The sequence below is a fragment of the Spermophilus citellus genome (genome assembly GCF_964194105.1).
Source record: "Spermophilus citellus genome assembly, chromosome: 5".
NCBI lineage: Eukaryota > Metazoa > Chordata > Mammalia > Rodentia > Sciuridae > Spermophilus > Spermophilus citellus.
In genome coordinates, this window is record NC_138186.1 from 115,572,778 (window position 1) to 115,586,728 (window position 13,951).

Genomic DNA, 13,951 nt, shown 5'->3' on the forward strand with positions numbered 1-13,951 from the left:
AACAGGAGACTGAAGTAGAATCATTGAGCACAGGAGTTAACAGCCAGCCTGGTCAGCATACAAGTAGCATCTCAAAGGGAAAAAAAAAAAACGACACAAAGGTTGAAAAACATGAGGAATTTTAAATGTAAGGAAACAAAACTGTATTTTTAATAGCATGTGATTTTAAAACATACAACTAAACTTATAAATTAAACATTTTAAGAAGATATGGGGCTGGGGTTGTAGCTCAGTGGTAGAGTGTTTGCCTCACCTTTGAGGCATTGGGTTCAATCCTTAGCACTACATAAAATAAACAAATAAAGGTACCGTGTCCATCTACAACTAAAAAAAATTTTTAAAAAGATATGATTTCTTCACTAAAGAGATATATACTCAAAATGGCAAAAAACTTTTTAAAATCTCATTAATGGAAGAATAGTAAATCAGATCATGTCACTTTCCTGATTAAAACCCAATTCTCTTTCATCTCAACTTGAAGTCACCTTTTCAAGAAGACCTTCTATGAATTCTCTACTTATTTACACAGCATTTATCACTATGTGATATTTTTTATTATTCCTTTGTAGTATGCCAATCACCATTTTTCCAACCCCACAAAATGTAAGCATCATGAGACTATGATCCTATTTATATTGTTCATCCCTATATTCTACTGCCTAAAACAATGGACTAGGCATCAAATGGTAGGTACCAGAACCTGGTCCCAGAAGTGAAATTACTACTAGGTTTTTATAGATGTTTATACATTTTTATAGCTCCTTTCTTTAAAAGGCAGCACTATATATTAAATATATAGTCATCATTAGTATTGGTAGGAATCTGATTCCAGGACACCCCCCATATCCCCTGCCAATATCAAAATCTGAGAATGCACAAGTGCCATATATAAAATGGCAAAGTATTTGCATATAACCTATGTACATCCTCATGTGTACTTTAAATCATCTCTTATTATATTTAGAATACCTAATACAATGCAAATGTTATGTAAATAATTGTTGCACTGTATTGTTTAGGGAATAATGACAAGAAAAAAATTCTGTACACATTCAGTATGGATGCAATTTTTTAAAATATCTTCAATCTGTGGTTGACAGAATCCATGGATGCAAATAGAGAGGGCTAACTAGCATAGATGGCACCACTATTCTTCAGCAGCCAGCATAAAAGCCAATTTGACTTCTCTATACCAAATTCTAGGGCAGAGATTGTATCTTACTCATTAATGATCAATTTTTCTCGTCAGTTGTCTGAAATATAGTAGGCATCATATAAATAGTTATAGAGAATGATAAACTCTTATTTAACAAATATTTGGCGCGTATATACCAGAATCTTTCTGGACACTGAGAAGAAAGCAGAAAAACAAAACAAAAACTCCTGCTCCCACAAGCCATACATTCTAATGAAGAAAATAGCAATGACAAAGTAAGTGAACCATACTGAATATTAGAATATTTGGAGGGAAATAATGCAGAGAGAAGGAAGAGTGTAGGAGTAAGGAGAAAGGCATCAATTTTAAATGAGGTACTCAGAGAAGATACCGCTGAGAAGTTGGCATTTGAGCAAAGACCACAGACATGAGGGAAGAGGTAAAGTAGTTACCTAAAAGAAAAACATTCAAGGCAAAGGGAGCAGCACCACTGGGGGTCTAAAGGAAGCAGTGTACCTCACTGTGCTGGAAGAACAAAGAGGCTGGGGTAGTTAGAATTAGAAAAGGCAAGGGGATGAAAGAAATCATGAAGGACTTTACAGGATATTCTAAAGACTTTATTTTCTATGTGGATTGAGATGGAGGACCTTGAAGAATTGAGAAGAACTGTCTTCTATTCTAAAAAGACTGCTTAAATTTAACAATAGACAGCAGTAAGCAGTAGGTACAAGGAGAACAGTTCAGAGGTTAACAATTTAAGCAGTAAATCGGGATGTTAGATGGTAGTGAAGGATGAGAAATAAACTGGATATAGTATTTTGAACTGTACACTTAAGAATGGTATAAATCATAAATTTTATGTTATATGTATTCTAACATAAGAATTTAAAAATAAGAAAAAGATCCCTTTACATTCCTACTGCCACCACCATTATTCAGGCCCACATTTATTATTCTGTCTGCTTCTTAGTCTTTTTTTTTTTTTTTTTTTGCAAGATGCTATTAAATTAACTTGCATCTAGTATAGCTGCAAAAATATGTTCTAAAATGTCTGAATTTGATACAGTGCCAGCAACACTGTGCACAGATAAACTCTTTAGCTGGACATTCTAGGGTCTCTATGACTTGTCAAAAGTCTATCTTTTTGGCATTTTTCTCACAGTTTTTCATTCTGAACCTGCCTCTCACTGATCTGGTTGCCTGTCAACTATACTGTTTATCATGCTATTTCTTCTTTATACTGATTCCCCTTTTACTCATTAAAATGTTCCTCATCCTTAAAAGTCTAGTCAAAAATCCACCTACTTTTTTAAACCCTTCCTGAACTCTAGATCCCCAACTAGATGCAAATACTTTATCCAGCTAGCCTCCACAACATTTGTTTTTGCTTCTCTTACACTTTCTTTGGGGTGTTCCAGATATAATAATTCAAGCATTAGTCTAATCCTTCCACACCCCAATCAGGTTACAGCCTCAAAATAAGACTATGTTTATATCACCTATATCTTTATATCATTCATTGTACCTAGTACAAACTGAACAGTCAATAACTACTAGATTTAATTACATAAGCAAAAATCTGTAAAGTTGAGTTGTCTAGATAAGAAAACTCCTTCATCTATACTGACACAAACAGAATTCTAAAGAGTAATGAACATTTTGGGGGGAAGAATGAACAAGGCCTTTTAAAGAAACAATGTAATGGCAACTTGGTATAACAACATTTCATATCAGCAAAAAGTATGGTAATAATAGAAAATGTTTTAAAAGAAAGGCCAGTATGGATACAAAAAAAAAAAAAAAATAGGGCTGGGGCTGCAGCTCAGTGGCACAGCACTTGCCTAGCATGTGTGAGACAATGGGTTCAATTCTCAGCACCACACAGAAAAATAAATAAAATAAAGGCATGCTATCTATACAACTATTAAAAATTATTTTTTAAAATGAAAGTCTTCCTTATGTCTGAATGAAAAGTATGATTAAGAGAACAAACCTTGAGCTGGGGTTGTGGCTCAGCGGTAGAGCACATGTGAGGCCCTGGGTTTGATCCCCAGCATGGCAAAACACACACCACACACACACACACACACACACACCCCCAACAGGTGATATCTGAAATCTCAGAAAGACTATGTGACCTAAATTTGAACATTCATAAAATAAACTTCTTCAAATACAAACCTGTTATCAAGCAGTTTCTTCTAATGTAAAAAACAGCCATTCAACAAGAGACTGATATAACCAAATCTACTATTTAAAAACAGGACATCCTCATTCTTTCACTGCACTCAATCCCAAAACCAATAATTGGGTCAATCACCAAACAACCTTCAAAGGGATAAGAAATAAGATGGAAATGAATAAATAAATATATAGCCCAAGCTATTGTAGATTTCTCTAACCATTCCTCTACATCCTAACATCTCAATGGAATAAGCTCTGAAATGGACGACTCCTCCATGTTTCTCCTTACCCAGCTACCACTACCTCCCATGGCATCCCCCAAACCATTCTCCCTCCACAAAATGCTCCACAAAAGTGAAACAGACCAAGTTATTACCTATTTTAAAACCTCCATTGTTTACCAAATGATTACAGGGTAAAGTACAAACTTCTTAAAGTGGCTCACTTGGTCCCAATTCCCAATCACATTTTAAATCTTTACCACACCTCAGATTGATCCCTTACACAAAGATAGCCTAAAACAATTCAAATAAGAACAATAACACACTCACAAAAAAAGAAGGAAGGAAGGAAGGAAGGAAGGAAGGAAGGAAGGAAGGAAGGAAGGAAAGAAAAAGAAAAGAAAAGAAAGAAAAAAACAGCAAAACAAGGGAAGGAAAGAATTTGACTGTAATTACAGAGTTACCATATTATTAGCTTCAAAGGTCCAGTTTTCACAACAACAACAAAAATCACAAGGCAGGAAACTATGGCCCATTCAAAAGAAAAAATAAATCAACAGAAACAGAAATAAATCAAAAGATCTAATGGCAGATGTAGCAAAAACTTAAAAAAAAAAAAAAAAAGGGTCTTAAAGATGTGCATGGGCTGGGGATGTGGCTCAAGTGGTAGTGCACTCGCCTGGCATGCGTGAGGCACTGGATGGATCCTCAACACCACATAAAGATAAAATAAAGATATTGTGTCCACCGAAAAACTAAAAAATACATATTAAAAAAAAAAAAAAAAAGATGTGCAAAGAACTAAAGGAAGCCAGGTGTGGTGGCGCACGCCTGTAATCCCAGCAGTTCTGGAGGCTTGAGACAGTAGAATGGTGAGTTCAAAGCCAGCCTCAGCAAAAACAAGGCACTAAGCAACTTAATGATACCTTGTATCTAAATAAAATACAAAATAGGACTGGGGATGTGGCTTAATAAAATCAAGTGCCTCTGAGTTCAATCCCCAGTACCCACCACCCCCTCAAAAAAAAAACAAGAACTAAAGGAAGAAATGGACCAAGTCCAGAAAACAACAGATGAGCAAATGGAAATGTCAATAAAAAAGGAAAGCAACAGGAAATTCTGGAATTGAAAACCACAACAACTAAAATGCAAAATTCACTAGATGGATTCAAAAGTAGATTTCAGTAGGCAGAAGAAAAAGTCATTAACTTTAAGGTAGGACAATGGAAATTATCAAGTCTGAGGAACAGAAAGAAAAAAGATTGAAGAAAATTATAGGGAAACTGTGGGACTTCATCAAGCAGACCATATACAAGAATATTTGGTAAAATACTGGCTGAAAACTGCCCAAATTTAATGAAAGACATGAATATAAACATCCAAGAAGTACAATGAACACCAAGAATGATGAAATCAGAGACACCCACAATGAAATACATTATAATCAACCCTTCAAAAACAAAGAATCTTAAAAGCAACAAAACAGAAGCAATTTATCACATAGGGGATCTTCAATAAGATTATCAGATTTCTCATCACAAACTCTGGACATCAGAAGACAGTGAACCAACATATTCAAAGTGCTAAAAGAAAAAAAACTGACAACCAAGAACCATATATTTGACAAAATTATCTTTCAAAAATGAGTGAGAAATGAAGACATTCTCAGAGAAACCAAAGCAGAGGCAGTTCATTACCACCAGACTTTGTTTTCAAAAAATACTTAAGAGTAGTCCTGCAAGGTAAAAGGAAAGAACAGTAGGCAGAAATTATAAAGTCAAGAATAAAGATCTCACTCACTAAAAGTAATGATATGGGTAATTACAAAAGCTATTGTTATTATAAATGGGGTGTAGCTCTATTGTTTGTTTTCTATATGATGTAGGAGACTAATACACTAACCAGAATATATACAAAAGGAAAATGAGAAGAAATGTAAACATTCACTATTAAAAAACTGAACATGAAATAACAGTAATGACGGAAATAAAGGACAAAAAAAGTTATAAGGTGCATAAAAAACAAATAAAAAAAGTGACCCAAGTGGTAAGTCTTTCCTTTTCAGTACTTTAATGTAAATGGATTAAGCTCTCCACTCAAAAGACAGAGATTGGCAGAATGGATTTTTTTAAATGATCCAACTATAAACTACCTACAAGAGATTCATTTTAGATTCAAAGACACAGACTGAAAGTAAAAGGATAGGAAAATCAATATAAATAAGTAACCAAAAGAAAATAAGTGTAGCTATACTAACATCAGACAAAACCAACTTAGAGTCAAAAGAGTTACAAGAAACAAAGAAGGGTATTATATATTACAAAAAGGTTTGATACAGCCAGACATATAACATGCCTATAATCCCAGCTACTCAGGAGCCTCAGATAGAGCACCACAAGTTCTCCACTGGGCAACTTAGTGAGATCGTACTAAAAATTAAATTTAAAAAGAACTGAGGATACAGCTCTGTAATAAAGCATCTGTCTAGCATGCATGAAGCCCTGAGTTCAATCTCCAATATTGTCACACACACACACACACACACACACACACACACACACACACACACCTTTGATAAAGAACACATAACAATTTTAACATTTATGCATCTACTGACCATCAAAATATGATGCACAAAGAACTGAAGGGAGAAATTGACATTGTTACAATAATAGTTGGAAGCCTTTAATATCTCCTCAATAGAGAAACCAAACAGAGGACAACTACGAAAAATAGGGAACTTAACATAATAAACCAGCTAATTCTCACACACATAAAGGATATTTCCCAGGAGATACCATATATTAGGCCACAAACTAAGACTTTGCAGATTTAAGATATACATGATAAAGTATCTTTTCTCTGACTACAGTGGGATAATGTGAGAAATCAGTAACAGAAAATTGTTGTAACATTGTTATAAAATTTACAAACTAGAAATGAACACACTCTCAATCAACAGATCAAAGAAATTACAAGAGAACTTAGAAAAATTTTAAAGACGAATGAAAATGAAAACACAACATATCAAAATTTATGGGACACAAAAGAAGCAGTGCTCAGGGCTAATTAATATTTATAAATATATTATGATCATACCTATAGGTGGAAAAAAAGGAGTGCAGGACCTGGGGATGTCATTTAGTGACAGAGCGCTTGCCTAGCAAGCACAAGATCCTAGGTTCAATACCCAGTACGGAAGGGGTGGAGCACAAACCATATTTGAGCACATAATCATCATTACTGTGTAATCGTCATATCATTTTTTTTCAGTCCAAAAACTGGTTTATAACCTTTCACTGTAAAATTCTGCCATGGCATAATTCTATTCTATTCTTCACATGGCTTAAAAAGTAAACAGCAGCAAAGTATTCACCAGAGGCATATGGATATGTATTTGTCCTCTCACACACTGTGAGCCAGGAGCCTAGCGCACTCAGTACATGAGTCAATATATTTCTGAAAGCCAACTTGTGTGTTTTGTTTAAAGTACTGCAGCACTATTAGTAAACACCTTACAGAAGGGACACTGAGGTGGGCATGTCAGATGATGAAAACAATGAGAGCAGGCACAGACTAAAATTTGAAGGTCCATACTTTGTAACACAAAGTAAATTAAGTGTAATATTTCAACTATAATACACAAATCAAAATTAATGTGTTCATTTTTTTCAGACAGGAAAAATGCTAAAGTATCACAAAGAAAAGATGTGTCAATTTGAACTATTCAGTTTTAAGCTATACTCATGAATATTCCATGCATCCTGATCTTACACCAGTTTAATAATAAATGATTTTTAATACTGGCACATTAAAAAAGTTTCACATAATGGTCACACCCTACTTTTTTGCAAAAATATTTGGCATGAAATCTGTAACAATAATGTAGTGAAACCCAGTAAACCAAAATGTGTAGTTTTCTTTGAGTGATTTGGATGATGGAGTTACAGGCAACATCTGTTCCTTGGTTCTTTCCTGCGTTGGGTATATGCAGCTCAAGAAAAAAAGTTACACACACATTAAAAATCTGATCCCTCCATCACCTAGAAGCAGGATCTAATACAAAGTTAAAGCTCTAAAAATAGCTGCTAAATGAAGAAATTTCTACAGCATATTTAGTTTAGCAACTATATTTATACATATTTCTTTCTTTGCTTCTTGTAACCACTTTTGGGTGGGTAATTATAATTACCCCTAGAATACGAGGCTCAGGGTTCAGAGATAACTAAGAAGGGGCCAGGTTGGAACTTAGAACCTTTTCAAATTCCTGTTTTCTTATTATACTACCAAGACCAAACACTACAATGGACTCCTACTCATATTCCCAACTAAGAGCGTGGATTCACTTACAAACTATTTGAAAGGAATCGAATAAAGAATATAATTTTCTTAAAGTTTCATTAATCCTTTCAGATACCGAAAAACTAGCCTGGCATGGCGGCACACATTGTAATCCCAGCAACTCAGAAGGCTCAGGCAGGAGGATCACAAGTTCAAAGCCATTCTCAGCAATTTAGTGAGATCCTGTCTCAAAAAATAAAAATGGGAAGGGGATGTAGCTCAATGATTAAGCACCAGTACCAAAAAAAAAGAAAAACCATATCTAAGTACCCAAATACCAAATTAAAACAGTAGGAAATAACAGCATCACTATGTATTAGACACTGTTATAAATACAAATACAAATATCTCATTGGTTAATTCTCACCTCAATTTGAATCATATAGGGAACTTTTAAAATACCAAAACATAGCACCCACTTCAGACCAATTAAACCAGAATATCTGAAGATGTGTATTGTTGTTAAAAGCTTCCTGAGTGATTCTAATGTGTAATCATAGTGGAGAACCATTGTTGTAAGAAAATCTAAACCCTTCATGTTGTTATTTCTTCACACAAGTTTTTGTCCATAATTGTCTGAAAAAGTATTCATTTTATTCAGCCAACCTGCAAACAATCAAAAAGTAAGACAAAAAGGATCCTTCACACTAAAAGGGGGATGAGTTATAAATACACCTAACCCAATATATTAGGCAAAAATCAAGGCAAAAGAAATTCCATTAATAATGTTTTAAAGGCTGGGAATGTAGCTTAGTGATAAAGCCCTTGCATAACATGCAAGAAGCCCTGAGTTCAATCCCCAGTACCACAAAAACTAAATGTTTTGGATAACAGGAAAAGTTCAATTAACATGTCAAATATGCCAATGAACAAACTATTTCTATTTTTTAAACCCCAGGTTTTACTGTATGTAAAATGGCAATATGCTTTCCAAATGTTCAAGCCCAATAATTCCAAGAGTCACACCAAAACAACTGTTGACTTTAAACCTGAAATCCCCAAGTGTGTCATTTTTTTGAAAAGAGAAAGACTACTTAACTACAAACTTAAGGTTGTATAACTGTCAGCAAAACAAATATTTTCATGATTTCATGCAAGATATGCCTGACAAGTCAAGATCATCGGAAGATTATGAGACTGAAGCTTATGCCTATATTTTTACATTTGGCTACTTAGCAGTTTTGCAAGAAAACTACGCTTCAAAAGCAAGTATTAAAATATGCAGCTGTGTTATTCAAAAACACTACTACAAGCCGGGCACGCAGTGGCAAACACCTATAATCCCAGCAGCTCACCTATAATCTCAGCAGCTAGGGAGGCTGAGGCAGGAGTATCATGAATTCAAAGATAGCCTCAGCAAAAGTGAGGGGCTAAGCAACTCAGTGAGACAGTGGGACCTTGTCTCTAAATAAAATACAAAACAGAGCTGGGGATATGGCTCAGTGGTCAAGTGTCCAAGTTCAATCCATCTATCTCACCACCCCAAAAATAAACACTACTTACAGGTCCACATTCTACATTCAGAACCCTTAAGAAATGTGCTTCACAATTTTTCAGATTTGGAAAAGATAATACAGTGTTTATACCCTGACATGCCCTGAAGGATCAACAAAGCACCGGAAACCAAATAAATTAATATTCCTTAAAAAAAAAAGAATGACTCTTTTCTAAGTGAGATAAGTAAAAATTACTGAGAAGCCCCTGACAGGAAAGTTATCAACTTACTTTGCTGCAACCATCTGAAATGCTTTCTTTTACAGAGATGAGCCTATATGCAAGATTTCTCTTTGATGTTCAAGATACTGCAAATGGACTGTGATGAAAACATTCTTTTAATACCACTAATTCTAAAGAAACAACTCAAATTATGTTATACTCATGAAAAAACTCCAAGTGGTATCCAATAATTTCCACAATGATTAGAACAGCATAAGTGTTTGCCTTAATTTCCATAAAGATGTTTTAGACAAGATCAAACAAATACATCAATATGTGCAAGCTGATGTACCTAAGACAAGTCTGAAACAGTCATATGTAAAGAAGGAACAAATATACACCCATAGCTCATCTGACTTTCTATCTAGCAGTAGAGAAAAAAAGGGTGCTTTGAAGCTAAAGCAGACTAATATTCTTATCCAGGCTCCACCACAAAGGAAAGTTATTTACACCCTCCAACTTCCAAATTCTTCATCTAAAAAGTAAAAACAATAGTACTTACCTCTCTACATGTTTAAAAGAATTATATAAAGTAACATTTGATGTCCATGACTTACAAGTCATCAATATTAATTCCCTCCACCTATACTACTATCATCACTTCTTCAAAGACCACTTATAAGCTAAAAGGGCTGAAGTATGACTTGCCTATGATACCTTATTAGGTAATTTTGAAATGCTAATTTTAATGCAATACCTACCATAAAAGTTACTTCCAAATTTCAAAAATCCAGTTAGATTGAAGGGATGTCTAACTGAATCAGGGCAACTTCTCAAACCACATTCTAAATAAACTTTCTACCCACTCTCCTGATACTTTTTTTTTAAAGTATTCTACACAACCAACTGCACACAAAAAATGCATAAGTGAAAATTAACTACTATACTAAAAAGTGGACCCTTTTAACTCCTAATACTAGAAGAATGGCCTAGGTTTTCAGACAAGAGAAACCATTACAGTATTTAGACTTCATAACACAACCACTGTCCAAGAACCCACACAACTTAAATGCACTTTGAGAAAAGAAGAAATGACAGTCCAAAATCTAAATTTCATAAACTAGCTACTGAATAAGGACATTAGTAAGTCTGGTAACTTTGGGCAGATTTTTGCATTTAAAGGACATTTACACTTATTGTCAAATGTACAAAGAGATGGAAACCTTTGTTGCTCTTTATCCTAAATTCACCTGTAGTTCCATTATGTAACTCAAGAATTTTACAGGGTATTGAATTCAGTCTTAAAGCATAAAAAGTTCTGAGCTGACTCAATGCTTCACTGTAAATAATTTTCCCAAAGTACTGTACATAACCTGGACAACCTAGGTCTCCATCACACCCAACTTAAGATATTCAGGCAACTTAGCATAGCTCTTGTTTAAAAGATAACTTCCCCTAAATGATGTTAATACTCAAAACCTACTGGTTACTGTTAACACTACCAATACATTAGACCTTTGCAGTTCCATCAGCTTTAAGAATACCACCTGTCCTATGTCCTAGCAGAGTGCAACAAATGGAATCTAAACATTACCCCAAAATAAAATATTTGAAATCTGTATTATTCTGTGTTTTAATATGTTGTCTGATGTGAAAAGATTTAGAAAAAAAAGCAAACAGACCAATTACCTCATAACTCCCTACAAGATGAATTAAATGAGACTTGATCCTTCATACTTGCACTTTTTCCTTCATAAACAGGAAACTCCAAAGGAAAGGAAATAGAGAAAAGCCTATTTTTTGCTAAGAAGAATAACGGCATTGCTTCCAACCCCCACAGTGTGAGTGAACAAAATGAAAAAGGCAATGGGAGGAAGTGACGGGGGCGGGAGGCTGGTGAGCTCACTTGGGAGTCCTAAACATGCTACCCAGCTCAGAGGGTGCCCCAAACATCTGTAACAGCTGGAACACGGGCACGGGGCTGTAAGACTAACAGGACGGGGGATCGGGGGCGAGGCGAGTCTCAGAGTTGTGCATGCACCTTTGGTTTCCTGCTTTGCCAACTCTTATCTCCCAATTCCCATCCTCCCCAGACCATCCCGCTCCCTTCATAAAGAGTACCCAATAAAAGGAGAGGCAGAGAAGACAAAGAGGCAGGAGGAGGCTTCAAAGAGCACCCAGAACAATGGAGAGAGGGTGAAAAAAGAAACTCCTGAGACCGACGATGAAGAGGGGGCGGGGGGTGAGGAGGCACCGGAGAAACGCCACCCAGCCGGGGCCCCGCCGGCGCCGGGCGTCTGGACGCGAGGCCCTGCCGCGCGGGCGGTGTCACCCGGGACGCGGCGGGCTGGGCTAGGTTAGGCTGGGCTGGGCTAGGGCCGGCCGGGCGGCGAGCGCTGAGGGCCCCGGGGGCTGCCGGGGCCTGCGCAGGTCCACCCGCAAGACTCACCGGCATTCTGGTCTCGGGGCCAGAGGTAGTATGTGGCTGGGATTACGATGAGCCCAACGAAGGAGGTGAGGAAGTAGAAGAAGGTGTTCCCACTGTCATCGTACTGGAACTGCTGCCCCGCCATGGCTCCCCCTCCTCCTCCTCCTCCTCGCTCTTCTCACCGCTGGCGCCACGACCCCGCTCGGCGCCCTGGCTCCCAGCGCCCCGGCCCGGTGTGGCGTAGCTCGGACGCCGCCGCCTCCTCCTCCTCTCCTCCCCGCCCCCACGCTACTCTCACGGACACGCCGCTGCTGCCGTAGCTAGCTCTCGCGAGATGTTCCTGCCCGCTCGGTTTTTCCCTCCCCCTCCAGTTCCCAGCACGCTCGCGGAGGGAGACGTGGCGCGCGCAGCGGAGAAATCCTGTGAGGCCCCGCCCCTCTCCCGCCCCCCAAGTGACAGCACCGCCTCCAACCTCCTGCGGGCCCTGCCCTAGACCCCGCCCCTAGCACGGAGTCTCTTCACTTCCTTCCTCCCCTCGGTTTCCCGGGGCCCCACGCGGGATTCCCAGAGTGTACCTGTGGGGTCCCAACGAAGTCTTCTCTGGCGGGGCAGAACACAGGTGGCTCTCAGAGGTGCTCTCCCAGCTATCTGGAGCAATCTTGCCTCCCCTCTCTCCTATCCTTGCTCTTGGTTTTTAATTGCCCTGGTAATGTTTCCCTAGGTTCTTATCCACTCCTCCAGCTCTCACATTTTGGAAACAAGTATCATTAAGAACAGGCGAGGGCTGGGGATGTGGCTCAAGCAGTAGCGCGCTCGCCTGGCATGCGTGCGGCCCGGGTTCGATCCTCAGCACCACATACCAACAAAGATGTTGTGTCCGCCGAGAACTAAAAAATAAAATATTGAAAAAAAAAAGAAGAAGAAGAACAGGCGAGGTAGAGGTTGTTGTAGTTCGGTTTGCAAAGTAATGTTTGTTCCCTAAGGCTGAGATCTGGTCTGCGCCCATTTTCCTCAGTCTCTACACAGATAGTGTCCTATCTGGCCAAAGCTGCTGATATTTACAGCCACCAGTTCACTAGCGCTTTCTACGACCCAAGCAGTAGGCTAAGACCTTTATTCTTTGTACCATTTAGGCGTCGGTGAACCTTACGGACTAAATCATAACATGCCCGCTCTACAGATGGAGAAATTGAGGCTCAAAGAGTTTGCCCAAGGTCAACCTAGTGATTCAACCCCAGAGCTCTCTGACGCCACAAAGCCAGTGCTTCTGAGCATCACATCGCATTTCCCTGAGAGCGTCTAGAACTCTCCTCTACAGAAGGTGGGCAGGAATCTGCGCCTAGAAGGACGTCTGAGCCTGCAGTAACTCTCTAGAGCTTCTCTCCTTCCCTGTAGTGGGATCCCCAAGAGACCGGTGTCAGCCGAGTTGGCGCAGGACTCACGACCCCGCAGTCCAGCGGCAGCCTTGGCTGCATCAGTCCCAGCACCTTCATCGACCCGCTGTGTCAAAAGGGTAGCTCACCCGACCCACCTCAAACGGTGGCTGTTCAGGTTAAAGGAAAGGCAAGGTGGTATATTTTAAAAGAACCAAATATTGCACTACATTTTAAAGGCTCATTTTTAGACTTTATAGTCAGTTAATTAAACGCCTTTTCGATATGCCTTCCATTGTCGGAGGAGAACTCTGGTTGTACATCCTCTTTTATTTCATGTCCTCAGAACTAATATTTATCATAATTAGTTATGCTTTTCCTTCAGAACAGATATGTTCACAAGTATTCTCTTTCCTTTCAGAACAGATATATTCACATGTATTCTCTCTTTCCTTTCAAATTTCCCACCTACCTGCTTTGAAAGGAAAGTTCTGAAAATTATTTTCCGCTCACTTTTTCCTGACTAAAGTTTCCAAAGACTATATTGGAAGGGAAAAAATAAAACAGAAGTGAAAGGGAAGATTGTACTATG

At 38.2% G+C, this 13,951-nt stretch overlaps 1 protein-coding gene across 1 annotated transcript in view; it reads right to left on the reverse strand.

The window, feature by feature from the left end:
• Positions 1-12,307, reverse strand: part of SEC63 (SEC63 homolog, protein translocation regulator) — a 61,311-nt gene extending 49,004 nt beyond the window's left edge. The window contains exon 1 of the mRNA XM_081294901.1: positions 12,008-12,307. Within this exon, the coding sequence (XP_081151027.1) occupies positions 12,008-12,131 (124 nt within the window). The 5' untranslated portion in view covers positions 12,132-12,307. The remainder of the gene's footprint in view (positions 1-12,007) is intronic.
• Positions 12,308-13,951: the final 1,644 nt, after the last annotated feature.